The 20,344-nt window shown below is 36.0% G+C and overlaps 1 protein-coding gene across 3 annotated transcripts in view; it reads right to left on the reverse strand.

The window, feature by feature from the left end:
* LOC145693259 (uncharacterized) overlaps positions 1–20,344 on the reverse strand; it is a 282,473-nt gene that overhangs the window by 245,950 nt on the left and 16,179 nt on the right. For 2 of the 3 annotated variants that reach the window (XM_081769096.1, XM_081769095.1), the window contains exon 1: positions 13,598–13,630. The exons of the other annotated variant lie outside the window; for it this stretch is intronic. In XM_081769096.1, the coding sequence (XP_081625222.1) occupies positions 13,598–13,615 (18 nt within the window). In that variant the 5' untranslated portion in view covers positions 13,616–13,630. Of the gene's footprint in view, positions 1–13,597; positions 13,631–20,344 lie in introns of those variants that run through there. 3 annotated transcript variants of the gene reach the window in all.

The raw sequence follows: 20,344 nt of genomic DNA on the forward strand, positions 1-20,344 counted from the left end.
TACTAAACAAACTGGAAGTGATTCCACTATAGATTAAAACAGCTTAACTAGAAGATCTTGAAAAGAAAACCGGTAAGAAAAAGATTGTTTCAAGAATGAGAAGAAGAAGAAAACACTATCTTTTTTCATTGAATTTTGAAACGTTGACATTATCCACAAGCTTAAACAACAACTTTTTATGAAGAGAAACTGCCGTGTCGCTCATCTTTTTAGATTTTTTTTTTTTTAAAGTTGGTGTGTTTATCTCCTATTTGTTGCTCTATCACGATTTCCATTAGTAATACAAACGCTTCAATATCTTTTATGTATTAGGAGGAATGAAATTGTTGGACATGATTGCGACTAGGTCAATGTCCAGGGAGTGCTTTTGAAGTAGGCGAGCGAAGAAAACCTCAGCAGGGCCTCCGCGTGGTGGAAGATCAACTGTGGCCCTCCTCCGCGCGGCTTCAACACAAGAAGAAGGAGGCTCAAGGACAAACCTTGAGCCAAGTAGACACTTGCACTCTTCTTCAGATCGGCGTCTGTGTGACCGTTAGAATTTATTGTTAATGCTGACAAAGTTGAACGGACGGATGGATTATATTAAAAAAGGTAAAAAGACATCTCGGAAGATTACGGACCGCCAAAATATAAAAGAGGAAATATATTTATTGTGCTTCCATTGTGGCTACTCTTGTCATTTTCTTTGGCTGTGACCAGTTTTGGCAAGTCTACACAGTATAACTTTTTTTTTCTTTTTAATTTGTATTCTTCTCTAAGTGGAACTACAATAGATTTATTTTTCTTTTTCCCCTTCTAAAGCAACCGTTTCGCTTCATCACTTGAACTGAGAAATCACTCCGATATTATTTAGCATTTGTTTGTTAACTTTCTTAACAGTAAATACTGTTCAAAATGACACATGGTTGAAATGCGAGTTTACAATTTCGAGAGGGGGCTCTTACCTCCATTGGTCATCCCCTGGGTACGACTTTGATACCATATAGCCTTTATGGTATCATTATACCGTATGTAAAGAACTTGTTCCTGTATTTGTAGTTACGATCAGAGGTTATAATATAGTACATAAATCCAAATAGAGCGAAACTTAATTTGACTACCGCCTTTTACAGAGAAAACTATATCCAATATGCAGAAGTGGCCAACTTAACATATGTGACACACAAGTCACTTATCCATTGCTATGCAACCAAAACCATATGATCAAATTACAAAGGTAGCAATATTTGAATCCCATTTATTGCTTGACTTTTCAGATTAATATTTTTAAATTACTACATTGAAGAAGAAGAAATGAGTTTCAGTTTAGCATCCCTTTCAACAGCAAGGCTATATGAGACGTGCACCTACAGCTTAACATGGAATCCGAACCACATGAGACCCCGCCGGGAATCGAACCTAGGTCTCACAGTCCAAAAGCGCGTATGCTAACGAGAGAGTTCTTTGAAAAAAAAAAACAGGGAAACCAAGTACAACTAGTTCTTTATGAATATTATTGTTATGGTTAAATTTATATTGTATTCAACATATATTGCAATCATAATATGCATGATACTAGTCCTCACTACCAACTTATGTATCAACTTGTGCTTCTTGCGTATCATTTTCTTAGAAAAATATATTAGCTACTATTTTATAAATATTCTTTGATTTCTCCATTAGCTTTCCAATGTCCAATACGATATAAGTCTCTAATTAAAAAATATATATTTTCTCTGCTTGAAATATCTTCATGTGTTTGTTTAAGTTCGGCGTTCCTTTTTTTAGCACCGAGGCTATATGAGACAAACGCATTCAATGCTCTCCCACCGGGAATCAAGCCCTCAAGCATGTGCACCAAAGGAGCTCGCGCTAACCACTGTATCAGCCTGGAGGGTAAGTGTGATCCCGGGTTCAATTCTGCTGGAGATAAATAAATACGTACATAACTATAAAATTAGAACGTCTTCAAAAAATTGCTGACCACTCACTACAAACATTAAAATATCACAAAACTGAGGACCACATTCCTCGATAAGATTTTTTTTTTTAAATATAATTTTATAAAACAATTTTGATTTATGAAAACATCCTTGGTTCGATCCCAGCTCACGCTAAGTGAACTTTGTGGTGGGCAAATACTTTGCGCGTATATTTTCTCCGGATCTCCCTTCTCCTTCCAGTTTCTTTATTCCACCATTTCATTCATACTCATCATCCCGGTATCTTTTAGCCTAACCGGAATAACCGTGAGATTTCGCCAAACAAAAATTTCATTTTTCTTATTTCTGAAAAAATCAATAGGGCCAAGTAGAACCTTTATTTTTTCACTAGAACGTAAAGAATAAAAATGAATTAACTTACATGAACGGCGTATAATACGTTCAAAATGATAAGAATCACACAGAGGTGTTTTCCCCAATCTTCATGATCCACCCCCCCTCCCCTCGCAAGTTCTCGTTGCACGTGTCTTCACAAAACCTAAGACTCCCAGATTTTCGAACTAGAAAACAGTGAAATTCATATAAAAATGTCCAGTATAGTCATAATTATGCACTTGCTTTTAGCTGAAATATATCACCAGAATTAGTTCAATAATAGCTCAACCTCACCAAAAATGAGTGACGAATATATATATCGCACGAATGACATTAACTTACGTTTTGGAGAATAGTCAGGACATTTTGAATTTTGAACAATTTGAGAGGGCGCAGAAGATGCAAATCTGGGAATGCCCGGCTAAACTTGGACGTCTGGAAGCTCTAACAAAAGTATTGCTAAACTTTCTCAAATATTCAGATCTCGAACATGTCTCCTGGTGCTATCTTCATTAAAAATGTTCTACAAACGCACACACTCTTAAAAATTTTTGTTACCACCTTGTTTAAATGTCTCACTTTTCTCCTCCCATCCTAAAATGTCAATGATGTATTTTCCGTCATGACTCCCAGTTGTGTACACCCCTGGGTAACATGTTATTAAATTGTAATAATGGTGTTGGGGCAGAGCCGGCGCGAGGGGGGGTCGAGCCGTGCCACCGCCCAGAGCGGGAAGTCTAATGGGCGGCAAAATTTGAAAAAGAAAAGTATATTATCAAAATATGATGCTTCGTAATAGGCCCACATGGAAATATAAAATTAACCTGAGAATGTAATTGAACTTACTTCACTCACATTCAAGAAAATACTCTCTCAGGAAATTCAGAGCATTCCTCCACGTTTTCAATTATCAAACTACTAGCCACAGGTATTGTACCTCGTTCAATATTTCCCTTGCAGTGGTGTAGATAGGGTTTTGAGCTAGAGTGCATAAGATTATCACGGTGTCTTTTTATATTTTTTTCTATTCAATAATGTTCTAACGCTCCGCTCTAAGTATGCAAAAGGTACACTCCCACTTGAGATAGGCCGTTCTAGCCTGTAGCATCTAGAGACATTTAGGTTCTAATAGCGAGTTTTTGACCAATTTACAAATTGTTCATTCCGAATATAATAAATCGTACAGCGTATTATTTCTTGAGAAATGTTTCATTTTTTGTATAGCTAAAAAAAGTTTATGACTTTTTTTTCTGTGTCAGTTCAACGTTAGGCCATACTAAAGGAACATATTAGTAGTCTCACTTTAAAATCATTATCCACCACAAGGTGGGAGAGCCGAATTGATGCTCTGACTCAGTTATCAAATATAGGAAGTTTATGATGCCTTACTTCAAATAAGTAATGACAATAGAACCGATAGAATGGTCGTCCACGATGCTCTGTGTATAGCAAATCAGCTGAGTTACTTTTCTTTCCTTTACTCACTCGTTGTCTGATATGACTTTAAAGCATTGATTCTCATGTGTTGGATGCAGTAGGATTTCTTGAAAATATGTCTGGGTACTTTGAGAGGAGCGGAAATTATGCAAAGTTTAAATCTTACTTAGTTGATGCGGTGGACTTGGCTTCAGCATTAGATACGGGTGATCCACTGATACGTAATACAGTGCAAGCTCGAAGTCGAAAGAAGAGACAGTTTCAGTGCGAGGCAGATGATGAAGCTACTGAAAATATCCACAAACAAGATACAAGATCGATTTTTATTACAAAGTTCTAGAAGTGATTGTGTTAGCTTTTAAGAGAAAGATTTGAGCAACTTAAACATCACAGCGAGTATTTCAATTTTCTTTGCGATATAAGTAATCGTAAAGATATAGCCTACCACCTGAACTTTTTGTCTGAAAAGTGTACTAAACTTACCACCATTTTAACACACGAAGAACTGAAAGATATTAACCCCAGTGATTTGAAAGACAAACTGAAAGTGTTATCCACTATAATTAAGCCTGTGAAAGTTCACAAAATAATAATAATAATAATAATAATAATAATAATAATAATAATAATAATAATAATAATAATAATAATAATAATAATAATAATAATAATAATAATAATAATAATAATAATTAAGGAACATGACTTTGCTCCCAATGTTAGTATTGCACGTAGAATTTTGTTAATCTTGCCTGTAACAGTGGCAAGTGGAGAAAGAAGTTTTTGGAAACTTAAGTTTATTAGAAACTATCTACACTCTTCTATGTCTGAAACACGCTTGAGTGGTCTAGCGACGATATCAATAGAACACAAATTGGCTAAAACATTGGATTACGCGATGTGATAAAGGAATTTGCTCATATCAAAGCAAGAAAAGTTTCTTTCGATTAAGTATGTTAAATTTATGTATGTCTATTGTGTTTTAGTACATTATAAGGCTTAGTCTAATCACTTACATTTACCATAATATCTGATTTACTGTATTATCTTCTTGCTCCATACTCTATTGAAAACGCCTTTTGATATAAAATAAGCCTAAAAATTAAAATTCTTAGTCATGACTAAAGTATATTTTTAAAATTTTATTTTCTGTATGCGCTGCTGTATATTACAGATATACAGCGAAATCGAGCATACTGAATATTGTGTCAGTATAGAGTCGTTTAAATATTACGTGAGCATTCCAGAAAAGTAGTTCTTTTTTGTTTTGTTTACTTTTCCATTTTATACATGTTTTTAAATGACACTTGAACGTTATCTGTCAAAATAAGGTTTGCAGATTAAAGGGGCGGCATGTGAAAGCACCGCCCAAGGCGGCAAAATTGCTAGCGCCGGCCCTGTGTTGGGGACACATATTATTTATTTATATATATATATATATATATATATATATATATATATATATATATAGACCCTATATATATAAAAGGCAGGGTTTGAAAGGCAGTTGCGGATGTATTTATCAGAGTAACAATGACCTTTACGCGACAGTCATGAACGCCAGGCCGTGTGCAGTGCAGATACAACAACGCAGAAACAAGAAGTAGACTATCCCCCACATCACAAGCGATCATACAGGAAACAAGGCCTTTGATAATCCATAAAGGGGAAACGGGTTACTTCCTGCATGTGCTTTTAAAGCATCATCGAGACCTAACTGTTCTCAAGTCCTGTTACCAGACACAACACTATTTGCACTCTAGTTGACGCGAAATTGACGAGCTCAATATGTTTATGTCAATCCGTATTTAGAAAAGGATAAACTCGCTTGCAATCAACTTTGAAATTAGAGCATACATACTAGCATTTTAACGAACTAGAAATGCATATCCATCACACACAAACATAGTATGTGGGGGTGTACTAAACCTAGACAGGCAGTTAAGAGTTCTCATCTTTGTTATAATATTATTATTATTATAATCTTTATGATCATTATTAAAAGTTATGGTGTTTCTATATTAATCTCACAATTAAGACCGTCTTAAACGGAGTGGGATTTATAGTTTTACGTCCCACGATTATACCCTATAGGCTAAAAGAGACGGATTATTAATGAAAGTAAAATGATAATGAAAGAATTGGTGGAATACGAATGTGGGAGAAGACAGGAAAGCCTTGTGGAGTCCCACGAACAGATACATGGCCTCTCATGGGTCGAACAAGGGTTGTCTCAATAAAGCCCCCTGTAGAGCGGGTTTCATTCGGCGGCAAAGCCGGTGCCACCAATCCCGCTTGTTTTTGATAAACATACAATCTTATTCTCTCAAATACTTAACAAAAAGCGTATTCTGTGACATATTGTTTTATCAGACGTGTCCTAGAAGATACAGTAAAAGGCAAAATAGAAGGAAAAAGATTAAATGAAATGAAATCTTTGAGTTTTACGTCCCGCGGTTATGCCGGTTAGGCTAAAGGAGACGGTGATGATGAGTAATGAGGGAAATGAAGAAAGTGGGAGGAAACGGGAGAACCCACGCACACGGTGTTTGTCCACCACAAAGTTCACTTGGTGGGGGCTGGGATCGAACCCGGGACCCCAAGCAACGCTCTACCACTGAGCCACCGTGGCCCCCGGAAGAAGATTAAATTGACAGACATACATAACAGAGTATCTTAAACTGAAAACGAAGAGATTAGTGTGTGCCATTCTAAATTAGTGTCCTGTGAGATATAGCAGAATCTGAACATCAAATATAGGGCAATTCCTCGAGGGATAACAGGCTACACACAGTGCAAGAGACCCGGGTTCGATTCTTAGTAGCAGTACATGTGATTTGCTCTCACGTTAAACTGTAAGTCCATTTAGCCTTGGTGCTCGATAGGAGATGATAAACTCCAATCGAATTCAAACAATGAATATGTGTATATACACATCCTAGTGAAAATTTATCATAACTGCAAAGTTTTCGTTTTATTTTAAAATATTATATTTAAATATTTCAAAGTTAAAAGTCTGTTTTTTTTTTTTTTTTTTTTTTAATAAGCAACTTACATTACTGGAAGAAAACAAATATGGGTATTTTCAGAAGTCAGAAATTGGCAATTAGGAGTGCACAATTCATGAAAAAATATTAATATTAATAATATTGAAATAAAAAGGAAGTAAAACAGATACAAATGGCAAAAATTCTCTGTCTCCAGAGCCTTTCCCTGCTCAACGCCGTCTTTTACATGACACGGTATGCTATAGCTTCAGTTTCTGTGTTCATGGCTTAGATCGTATAATGCTACGATGACTTTTCATCCTTATTATACAAGCAAGACGTATCAGTCTGTCAGTCATGCTCTTAATAGGCCACAGTCAGGTTAATAGTTGTTACTATGTCGCTGGCGTGAAGACAATTTGCAGAAGAGCTCAAGGCTTTGGGAGGGGGGGACAACTATATTGCTTGGTTTGGAGTCCATTTGAGCACCGAGACTACATGAGACGTGAAACTGTAGCTCAGTGTGGGGCGGGAACTGAACCAAATAAAATTAAGTAAAAGCATTGAATTTAACGCCTCACGATTATGCCCTCTAGGCTAAGGGAGATGAATGATTTAAGAGTCTTCATCCCGGCGAAATTAAAGTACCGCTAATTTTACAGTAATTATGTGATAGCTTCAAATATATAAAAGATAATTGAAATATGGAACAAGAGCGCCCTAGACAATATTATTTTGCGTGAGGTACCGTTATCACAAGTCACCTAGCGGCTTTCCGTTTTCAACTGTTTAGAAACGCGAAAATAAATGCCGATTTTCAAAATGGCTCGAAATCGAAAGCAGATAAGTGAGTCGTGCAAAATAATATTGTCTAGGGCGCTCTTGTTCCACATTTCGATTATCTTTTATCTATTCGAAGATATCACATAATTACTGTAAAATTAGCGGTATTTTAATTTCGCCGGGATAAAGACTCTTAGGGCAAGTGAATGATTATGGAAGAATTGGTGGAATGAGAATGCAGGAGGTAATGGGAGTACTCCGATAAAACCCACGGAGACGATGTTGCCCATCTCAAACTTACTTGGCCGGGAATCGAACCAGGGACGCCACGTACCAGAGATAAGCGCTCTACCAATGAGCCACTGTGCCCCCCCTGGGATCCGAACCAAATGTGCTCCCATCACAATCGAATCCCATAAACTAAAGTTCATTCAACGAACCTTCTGATCCTGATGTAAACATTGCAGAATTGTATTACTCCACCAGTCACAGGATGATTGGCTATCGGTCAGCGCTTCTTTCGAGAAGCACGTGCTTGTACCCTGTCGATGTTTTACTTATTCCCCGCATGTGACCATTTTGTTAACTGTGATTCGCGCTAAAGTTGGGTCAAAACCACTTTTAATGCATGCGTATTCTCTTTTATTGCATTAATTCAATTTAGTTCTTAGATAAAATGTTGTCTAATTCTAAGGAATTCTGGTAATGAGCCTTATAAGCAAGGACTATTTTCTTCTGCCGCATGGGTAATCTAAGGCTCTCTAACCAATAAAATCAAACAATCACCACGTGTATTTGCTTACATGAGGTACTGAATATTGGTTAGAGCTGAATGAACTTTAGATGGTAAGGACACAGTAGATATGCATGGATGATAAAAGTAGTCTCTGGTTCGATCCCGACCATGTGAGTTTGTGATCAACAGCAGCGTGTCTGATTATTTTGTGTTCCTTACTTCTTCCATAATCTTTTTTTACTCACATTACTCATCCATATCCTTTAGTGTCAAAAGACATAACTCTGTGACGTAAGACTACATATTTAATTCCACTGTTCATTATTTTAGCATTAATACAAACAACCGTAACACATCGTCGGAAGTAGAACTAATAACATAATTAGAAGTAACATTAAAAATGTCCGGAAGATGAAATCTTAGTTTTAGTTCACGTGAATTAGTGCCTTTGATTTTTTTCACTGAGTCTAATGCATATGTAACTCATGAAATGACAGTGTGGGTGGCAAAAGAAACTAATATTCATAAAAGCATCTACCAAAAAAGAAAAAGAAAAAGGAAAAGAGGAATCCCCAACGTAGAACCTCCCAAGACGGTTGTTGTGTACCTGTGCTGGCCTTTCTTTTTTCCCGTTGAGCTTTGGAGCTGAAGTCAAAGCGGTTGGTGAACCTCGACCGGGCAAGCGATAGGGAGAGTATAAAGCATTACCTGAGGGCACAGAGGGAGGGGTCATGTGAGAACCTGGTTACCTCCTGCTCCTTTCTTGATCACAACAACAAAGTACTTTCTACTTTCTCTGTTCCGACAAACAGTGGTGCCACCTTCGGACTCTTACACACATATTATAGGTCGCTACAAGAACCTTATGAATATGTATATTTACTGTATTCATTTTATCCTAGGGGGTTTCAATCGTTTCCTGCGCGAGGTACACTCATATAATTGCAAAGTTGGGAAGCACGGTGGCTCAGTGACAGAGCTATCACCTCTGGTGTGAGGGATTGCTGGTTCGATTCCTAGTCATATGAATTTGTGGAGGTCCATGGGTTTCCTTGGGATTATCCCGTTTCCTTCCTCATTCTCACTTCACCATTTTTTATAATAGGCTAATTCACTTTTCATGAATCATCCATTTTCTTTTGCCTAGAGGGTATTAACGTAGGATGTAAAACTACATATTTCATTTTCATAATTGCGAAGTTAAAACAAGATGATGACACTGTTTTCAACCGGGTTGTTTGCTCATTTTTTTTTTTTCGGGAGGTCCAGTATAGTATCGTTCTTCTTAAGCTAGAATTCTTCCAATTGGTTTGACGTAGCTTCCCACCCTTCCCAACGTGTTGTATTGTTTGCTTATTTAGTAGGTATAGTTTAATAGTGGTCTTCTCCCGAACATATTGACTTCTGCCATCCTCTCCATAGCGTGATTCCTCCAGTTCTCATAATGTGTCCAACTCTCCTATCTTTTCTTTTTCGAAATAATCTTTGGTATACTCCTGTTTTCTCCTACCAATTTCATCTTATTCACCCCATCTAATTTTCAACAACCTTCCATTTTCTGTTCTTTCGCTTCTCCTAGAGTCCATATCTCACATCGATACAATACCACACGCAATACACATTCCATCAACCTTTGAAATATCAACATCAAAAAGTATTACTAATCAATATATGGCACGTTCAGTGCACACGGGAATCAAGTCCATTTTTTTGGGGGGGGGGTCACTTTGGACATATTTAATAATTTTTAAGTCCTCTATCTGAGGTTCCTTTCACAGCTTAAGAAATGTATGTCCAGATATTGTAAATAAGTCTTATAATGTAAAGAAATATTGTTAACTTTTCCATGTGCCTCTTTCTCACAACTTGGGTAATTGGAGTTGATTCCCTTGTGCTCTGAATACCCCGTAGGGATATTTCGTTATTGCTTGTATATTTCGTTATTGCTATATTTCGATATACGATTGAATATTTCGATATTCAGATATTATTTGGTACTAACACGAGAACACAAATGATAGATTGCTACAAGAATTTAAGTAAACTCAACTGAAATAGGATGGCAACGTTTTTAAAATCCCTAGAGAACAAAGAATTGTTTTTGTTCTACGTGTCACGAACAAAGGTTGTCGTTGTTGTATGATCTTCTTTGTGGTGTAGGAGATATTAACACCTATCGCGCACGTGCTTACATCTGTATTGCCGAACTGGAGATAAATCACACACACTTACGTTTGAGCATCAAAATCGAAAGCAAGTCACGAATCATCGCCTTATATAATTATATGGTTCTAGAAAGTAGCTTTTGGTCACTCGCGGAAGTGAAGTTCCTCTCTAAAACGCTATCTAACAATTTCGCAATACATATATATTTTGTCTTCTTCTTTTTCTTAATCTTTCTAGTGTGTCAATAGCAGCGCTTGCTTAATTATTATACTTTAGAAAGTTGTGAGGTAGCTCATACTTTTAATCAGCGACTTCTGTGTATGCATATGTATAATCATCTTTCTCTTGCATACATATAAAGTACGTACAGACACACTGGCGCAAATCCCGGGGGGTTGAGGGGGCTGTCCCCCAATAATCCGGTTTGAAATATAATTGGGGGGGGGGAAGAAATGTGATGATTTGTGTCCGATTGCCACAAAGGAAAGGGAGATGAAATTGATGTCCCTTCGAAATAAGCCTCAAATCTTCCCAATTCCCAATGTTGAAGACAACTGTGCTCCACAGCATTGTTTTCCAACTTCATAAATATTTTGAACAACGCTTTAAAAAAAAATATATGGGAACGGTCTTACCTGTCCCCCAATGTTGAAGACAGATTTGCGCCGCTGTACAGACAAATTATATACATAAAAGTTATGATTTTTTTAAAAAAAAAAAAAAAGTTTTATAAACAAATAAAGTGCACACTTGCATACTCGTAAGTTCCCTACAGCTTCAGGTGCGAGTCCTCAACATTAGTCTCTGTTGACCTATTGGCTATTGTTAATGTTGTTCATGGAACAAAGGTAAGAAAAGACGAGAAATAGTTTTCTCGGTCCGTCTCGGAAATTCTTTTTGTTGAATTTTCATTTCGAAATTCTCCTCTCGTCTCGTTTTGTAAATTTGTGTCTGTTTTTTTCTTAATTTCACCTAGACATCGCGAGGACCACGAAGGGAGGGATATAACAACAATTAAACCACATTTATTATTGAAGTACCTTGCACAGTGACGACACTACAAAAAGTCAAGGGATGGGCTCCCCCGGTAACATTTTCCGCCCCGCGACTGCCCCCCTAGTCATGATATGTTATAATGCAGGCCAAGTCATATAAAACTATTATTTTAGGTATACAAAAAAATAGCTGCCCCACCAAAATGTCTCTGCCTCTCCCCCCATGCTTGCACACACAAGAAATTAAAATCTTTGAAATCTGTAAGTTTTATGACCAACGATTATGCCTGTTAGGCTAAGGGAGACGACGATTAAAGCAAGTGAATGATGATGGAAGAATGGGTGTTAATGAGAAAGTGGGAGTACCCCGAGAAAACCCACGAGTACGATGTTATCCACTCGGCTGGGGATCGAACAAGAGACCACATGCACCAGAGGTAAGCGCTCTACCACTGATCCACAGCGCCCTCCCTCCACAAGAAATTTAAGCTGGCGTCGTCAGTGATATTGCATATCTTTAAGTAGCTTTTATACTGTGAATAACATAACATTAAACAGTTGCGTTGCAATTCCGGCAAAAAAAAAAAAAAAAAAGTCATCTTTCGTTCATTTATGCAAGTCTTCACCGTGTTTTACACAAACACTTCATATACTTAATGTGTAACAAGTTAAATGTTTAGTCACAATTTAACATCTAACAGGTTTGTCCCATGTACTATATTTCCCTCCAGTACTTGTTCCAATAATCCAAATAGTAATTGGTGTTCTTTCTTTTCTTCTTAAATTTATTCAAATCAGGCGCACACCCATAAATTTTTGTTGGGAGGGGGTTCAAGCTCTCGGGGGTTCCAATAGTACAAGCCACTACGCCTATGTAATATTGAACAGGTATTATTCTGCAGCTGAAAAAAAAACTATAAGTAATTGTAAAGTACTTCTATCTACATTTTAAGAAAAAAATGATAGAACTACGTCGATTGTTTTTGTAATAAGAAGAGAAAGAGTACAGATAAAGTGTAAGATCAAATCTTCATGCTACATCAATCATTATTAACCCCTGTTTTATTAACCCCTTCAGTGTGGGTGGCAGGTTAACTCGTGTCTTCAAAACGCACCTGCTGTGCGGATGGCGTATATATACGCTTTCATTTTGCTTAGGCTATTTTGTATTGCGTATGGCGAATATACTTGCCCATACTATGAGTACTGTTATCCCGACAATATTTAGCGAGTTTGCGCTCAGCTGGTTTCAATTGTTGCTTAATTAAAAGAAGAGGAAAAAAGAAAGAAATTAAAATAGAGTTCGTGCTTCGTCAAATACAGTTTTCATTCTATGTTTTGTTTGAGAGCAGGCAGCACAGTAATGGCGTCAAAACGATATTTCAACGATGCTGACATCGAGGAAGAGTTATTAAATAGTGATTCTGATGTAAGAGATTTTGAAACAGATTTAGAGTCAACAGGTTTGGAGTCGGAAGAAAGTAATGATGGCGCTTTTAGTGATAATGACAAAAAACTTACACTTTTTACAGCGGTTCGCATCTGAAAATTACGCACTGAAGGAGTTAAGGAAGTGTAAAAATGTATGGTGAGTTAGCCTGGGGACCCGATGGTCCTCCCCTTATGTGGGTGCGTCTCTGGTCCAAATTCTAATTTTGTTGAATAAATTGGGGAGCAAATTTCATGTATTCTTATAAGTATTCATTTCCCAAAGCATTTTGATGTTGTTTCCGAACATTTTGTATATGAATCACGACTCCCTGTTGTTATTTTACTTAATTAGAATAAACTCAAATTGAACCGCTAAGTTTGTTGCATTAGTTCTGAACTTTTCTGTTTTCTACATTTGGAAATATTTGGAACTCCTAATAAAAAATTCATACATTTTCAAAACATCGTGCCACTATATATCACAATCCTAATTTACTGTTGGCAATCACCTTGTTATACTAAATGTTCAATGAACGACTGCTTCAACATTACTGATCATTCAATGGTTCTTACAAAATCCCTACTGACGAAGAGACTGTGTAACTTTACGGGGAGAAAAATCTTTAGAAATATTAAAATGTGCTTGCGAAATTATTCACATATCTTTCAGATTAACTGTTTTGAACAAAAGAAAATCCTCATAATACACATGTGGGGGAAAATGAAAACGCTGAACGTGTTGTTGAAAACCCGAGGTCATCTTACCTGGACCTCTGAATGCATTGTGTCAGTCACAAACAATGTCTTGGCATCTTGAGTGGTTCTCACGGATCTATACAAGTACTTTTCACTAAAAGGAAGGAGAATTTTTCGACCAGCCACCACAAAGGTAACTAACAAATGAGAATAAGGTACGGCTGGAGAGGTGTATAAAAAGAAGAGAGAGACGAAAAGGAAAAAAAAAAATCTGTGGTAGAACCACACACAAACAACAGCTGTAACGTGGCACTTTCTGCTTTTTCGCTGTGAAAGAGATGTAACATGAAACTTTAGATACATTTGGTTGTCATATAATGTGCAGCTGGAAGACACGAAAGCATGTAAAAAGAAGTAGAAAATAATAAGCCTACATAACAGACAGAGAACTTATTTTTTCTGTCTGAAATTTGATATAACATTAACATTTAGGTAGTATAAACTACTGTAAAAGAAAACAAAGGTCATCTTTTCAGGTGTAAATTCCCACAAAGCAGACAAAACTAATACATGAAAGAAGAAGAAAAAAGCATATTTACGGCTTATTTCTTCAAAACAGCAACTGAAATCTGATAATTTTTTGGTGGTATCGTACTTACAGTACATAATTATTTTTAACTTTAAAAAAAGTTAAAATAATGTGCAAATTTAATACCTTATCTACGTTTTGTATATGGCTCTTTAACCCCCCCCCCCCAAAAAAAAAATATAACAGTGACATTTGAAAGCTAAAGTCCTACTCGACTTTTAATCTGACGAGTACAAGATGTATCAGTAGTGGGTTTGAGCCCCGATTGTTAAATGGATGATGATTATTATTATCATTTTCCATAATCTTTATTTATTTGGTCGCTTTAGTCAAGAACGCAGACAAAGTGAGATGTACAGTATAATTTGAATAACCTCAACAAACATGTTAATAAACTTTGATTCAATACTGATAAAACTATCCTAGCCTATATGTAGAGTTGTGTATAAAAAAAGAACATAACAAGATTTTAACATGATGCATTGTTACATGGTACCTGGTGGAATCTACAGCTTGCACAAAACAAATACAAAAATGGTGCCTTTAGTCTGGTGCTCCCTTGTCACATGAACAGAGAAAAATTCAGAGTATCAAAATTCAGTACAATTCTTTCAGTAAAGGGACATGAAGACTCATTGGTAGAGCGATCACCTCTGGCCCGTCATGAGTATGGGAGTTTATAGTGATCAACACTGTGTCTGTGGGTTTTCTTGGGGTTCTCCCATTTCCTCCTTCATTCTTATAACACTGATCATTCACTTCCTCCTTTCTTCCTTCATGATCATTCACTTTTATTAATGAACCATCTCCTTTATTCTAAAGGACATAGTCGGACACAAAACTAGAAATTTCACTAACACTTCTTTCACTATTGCCGGGGCGGTCACCGGTGAAGTGGTCGTGTAATCCAACTCTCAAGCAGGCAAAATACTGTGAAGACAAGCGATCTATGGTTTGTGCATCTACTAATGTTTCAGATTCTAGCCCTGGCCGTGGTTCGGAGTTCACATACAGTAGTTAGTAGGTCCTATTCTTCACAACATCAGTGCTGCTAGTCATAATTCGGAACCTATATTGTTAGTAGATCCTCGGAACCTATATTGTTAGTAGATCCTATCTTTCATAACGTCAGTGTTACTGGTCATGATTTTGAGCCTATATTGTTAGTAGGTTTTATCTTTCATAACGTCATCTTTATCTGGTCATGCCTTAGAGTCTACATTGTTAGTAGGTCCTATTCTTCATAATTTAGTGCGGGTAATGATGATTCGGAGCCTACATATTATTAACATGTCCTATTCTTCATAATGTCAGTGCTACTGGTGATGATTCGGAGCCTACCTTGTTAGTAGGTCCTATCCTTTATAGCATCAGTGCTGCTACTCATGATTCGGAGACTACATTGTTAATAGGTCCTATCCTTCATAACGTCAGTGCTGCTGGTCATCATTCGAAGCCTACATTGTTAGAAGATACTATCCTTCATAACGTCAGTGCTGCTGGTCATCATTCGAAGCCTACATTGTTAGAAGATCCTATCCTTCATAACGTCAGTGCTGCTGGTCATCATTCGAAGCCTACATTGTTAGAAGATCCTATCCTTCATAACGTCAGTGCTGCTGGTCATCATTCGAAGCCTACATTGTTAGAAGATCCTATCCTTCATAACGTCAGTGCTGCTGGTCATCATTCGAAGCCTACATTGTTAAAAGATCCTATCCTTCATAACGTCAGTGCTGCTGGTCATCATTCGAAGCCTACATTGTTAGAAGATCCTATCCTTCATAACGTCAGTGCTGCTGGTGGGAGCCTGTTAGTACCGGGTCCTATACTTCATAACGTCAGTGCCGCAAAGTTCAAGAACTAGAAACTTTTTTCAGCATTCTTTATTATTACTTCTCGGACACCCTATATTGAAAATGAGTTTCAAATTGTTGTTTTATTGTTCCAGTTGCTAATTATTTTCGCACATGGCTAAAATATAAACACAAAAACAGGAAGTGAGAGTTTTTTATGTATTATAGAGGGGAAAATGCAGCTAGTACTCAATATATTCTCTCAACATTTTTTGTTTTGTTTGTTTCTTTTTTTTATTTTGTTAGTTTTTCACGTGAACATGGAAGTTCAGGGGTGACTGTGAGACAGCGACGTTTTAATTCACTTCGGAAAAATATAAACAACTCCTCCTTCTTCCGGTTTCATATACTGTATGTACATGCTCTGTCTTTCTCTCATCGTCTTATAATTGGCTCTCGCATAATGTCTCACTTTGTGTTTTAGCAGCATTAGCTGCGAAAGAAAAGGTATACACGCAAATTTGTTAGTTTTCCATTCTCAAATGAAACAATGAATAAATGAAATAGGAGGGGAGTCGATAAACACTTTCCTTTTATTTTCAGATTTTTTTTTTTTAATATATGAAAATTATTTTCTTAAGTATCATAGTGTTAATTTTTAATTACGTTAACTTCTTGGCAATTATTCAATTTTCATTTTATTTATTTATTATCTATTTACATGTAGTACGTACGTCACTGTTAGGAGAGTATGTATATCATTGTTGGGAGGAGCAGTGCTTTGATTCAGCCGGTTCGCGCCAGTTTGTCCGAACCAGTTGTTAAAATGTCTCTCCACCTCCAAGTCCAGTACATACGAAATAATAATAATAATAATAATAATAATAATAATAATAATAATAATAATAATAATAATAATAATAATAATAATAATTCTGTAGTATTTTCGAAACTCAATATACAAAATATCAGTATGTGTGCTATAAGATCTAACCCTTTTCACTATTACTAGTATCATTGGAATAAATAAAATATATATACCAAATGAAATGAAATCTTTTAGTTTAACGTCCCACGGATGTCGGAGGAAACGGGAATACCCCGAGAAAACCCACGGACGTGTGGAGCCCAGAGGTAAGCGCTCTACCACTGGGCTACCGTGCCCCTAAATAATAATATAGTAATAATACTAATACTAAGCCAACTAAGTATACCGACAATATTATAGAACCGGTTGTTAGAGTGATTTGAATGACGTCACTAGTTAATTGTGTGTTTTTTTTTAAACATGCATAACACATAAATAAATAATATATTTAAGCAGAATATAAACTATTAGTAACTAGTGGCAACAAACGACTTACCTTAAAATACATACACAAAGATAGTTTTTCTCGATTTTCTCGGAAACTACTCACGAGAATTTATTCTCAATTATTTCATTTTATTCACTTCGATGTGATCTATTGATAGATATATTCTATGTCTCATCTTTGAGCAATATTATAACTAAACAAAGTTTAAGGTTTTCGCACTAAACATAATTTTGGCCTACTACACGTCAACGTTTTGCTACCATTATTATGGAAAGTTTAATGAAGGTATACTATGCATTAGTACCAGTTTAATCTCAATAGGTAGCGTGATTATCGTTCAGCATCATTTCCTATGTTTACAAAAAAAAAAAAAAATGTTTTTCTTTTAAGTTTCTCAAAAACTATGCATGATGATTTACACTCACCCAATGGGTTCAGCTTAATGATATGTATTGAATATAAAATATTTGGATATTTTCCCCCGTTAAATGCTATAATTTTAAGTTCTAGGTACAGTTGTAAAGCTATATTTTACACAGGGAGCCATTAACAAAGAAGAATAGAAAAGAATTTTGGAAGGGTATCAGCCAAATTGTATACACTGAAGAAACAAAGTCTCAGTAGAAGTGAATATCCACGGGGATCGAGCCCAGACCTCGAGAAAGTAAGAAAGAAGTAAGAGTGCAAAGTAAGAACGCTAACGGCCGCCAATTAAGTTTATTAACAATGACTACAAACTCTAATATAGAGAAACATAAGGCTTGTATGGATCGAAATAATTTATGAGCAGATTTCTGAATGGAAGAGAATCAAGTAAATTTCGTCATTTTCGATAACAACGTACGGTGTGTGCAATATTTCAAAAGTTGTAATATCGGAAGTATGGCTGGTACTTAAAGAGAGTATAAACTTGTATATATTTCACATTTTATTTTCATGGAATACGATTATTTGCTTTCCGTATCTTTGATTTCGGAAATTTAGACCAAAACTGCAATTCTAGCTGCCGTTATAAGGTTTATAGGTCAACACAAAACAACATAACTATTGTAAATTCCATATGTAGCATCTTTCTCTCGAACTCGTAGGGGGGAAAAATGGCGGCGCCGGAAGCACTGGACGAAGCACGTACGTCATGCTTGACCCATTCATTAGGTAAAGGACAAAACACATGTTATAAGCGAGCCATTTCAAACAACAAACGTTGAATTTCGTTAAAACTGTATGGTGTTTCGATTTTTTTACGATAGCAAAACAGTACGGCCGTTCTTTTCCCTTTGACCCTCATGCACACACCTACATATGAACTTTCCGCCAAGGTTCCTCAGCACTCCAACTTCTACTAATTGCTAAGAACCTTTTTTTACACAGGAAGCTGAAAAATTTTATACACTGGTGTGTGTCAGTTCAGTGTGTTGCAGAACATTTTGGTGTTTTCGTTTTGATACACGTTATATAACAAATCAATGAAAGGAACGGAACTGAAATAAGTCATACTAAGTATTTCTATAGTATAAAACAGTATGAAAGTGGAGGATACGTATATGTATTTACAAATGTAATGTGCATTAATATATTTCCATATATATTTGCTCAGTACTTAATTACTTAATGTAACTCATAAGTTGTGTCATTAATTTAAATTTCCTTTGTTGATAGACGTGGACTGGAGCGTAAGTTCTTTATCAGGACCAATGTTATAAGAAACTGAGCCTCTGTAAAGTAGAATCCGACCTTCTATTCGCATTTGTAACTGAAGAAGCTATTTCAACCGAAAAAAAAGTTTGGTAATGTATGGTCAGCACATCAAGTCCCCATCGCGTTATTTGACTTATTTCTGGCTTGTTAAACAGTATTTTACAGCAACTTTAGTCAAGCAGTTCTAATTGCCTCGATAAATTCGGTCAATACCTAAGATTCTGTAGATACAATTCTTAGCAATCAGTCCAAGGACTACATGTGTACAACACGGTGATTGTTTCAGATACGTTGAAAATGTGTTTTGTTTGCAGATTATTAAGCAATCTAAGTTCGATATATTTGTAAATGAAGATAAAACATTGAATTACCATTTCCTGAACGTGATTAATTAACTAACGAATGTAGCGTAGTTAATATTATTTATGTCACATTCACTTCTATCAAAATCTATTTCCTTAATACCATTATTTTTTTTCCTTGTTTCACATATCGTAATAATGGAAAAAGTAAATATAAATCTTCCTTAGTATTAATGCATTCATGATATTAAAGGAAACAATATAGGTATTATATTTTACAGATATGCCATAATAAATACGCTAACTTCCTCATTTCTATAATGCTTTATAGATAACACGATTTGATGAGTTAATACTACCAATGATAACTTTGAACAAATTTGCTGAAACTGCAATTTTCCCCGAGAAAATGTCGACGAATATCTAATGGAAATTTAGAAGTAAATATATTACTAGCTTAGAAGTGTTCATCAGTTACTCCTCTGGTTTTCAACATGTTCCGCAAAACGTATTCAATTTATCTAGGTGGTAATGAGGCGTATTGCAAAAAAATACTTAATTCCCCATTCAACCTTTTTCTTAAATGCAAAATTTAGAGAATATTTTATCTCAGTGATTATCTAGTACTTACAAAGTACTACTTTTGAATTTGAATTTAGCTTTCAACAATGAGGCTATATGAAACGTGGACCTACAGCTTAACGTGGGATCCGAGCCGCAAGTGCTTCCGCCGGGAATCGAACCTAGGTCTGCCACATTCAAGACGCTTACGCTTATCATATAACCATACAGAGAATCACAAAGTACTACAATTCTCGACGCATTTTTAGATTACCAAGAAATCCGTAATCAAATATATGATGACTTCATTTACTTTGGTGTCAAAATTGCTCAACAATAAACAGCATGTCGCGAACTATTTTATTAAATATTTTATTCGTTTCGCGTCTGAAGATTCTCCCTGAAAGCAGTTTCTATCCCACTTACTTAAACGTGTAAAACGGGAAATGAGACAACTGGAGTGAATGGATAATACGAATTAACGTTGAATTAAGGATGAATGGATAGATGGAGATTAAAAATATTACATTTATAAGAATTGAAGTGTTTTAATG

This window comes from Thermobia domestica, chromosome 8 (assembly GCF_964235325.1).
Source record: "Thermobia domestica chromosome 8, izTheDome1.hap1.1, whole genome shotgun sequence".
NCBI classification, from domain to species: Eukaryota; Metazoa; Arthropoda; class Insecta; order Zygentoma; family Lepismatidae; genus Thermobia; species Thermobia domestica.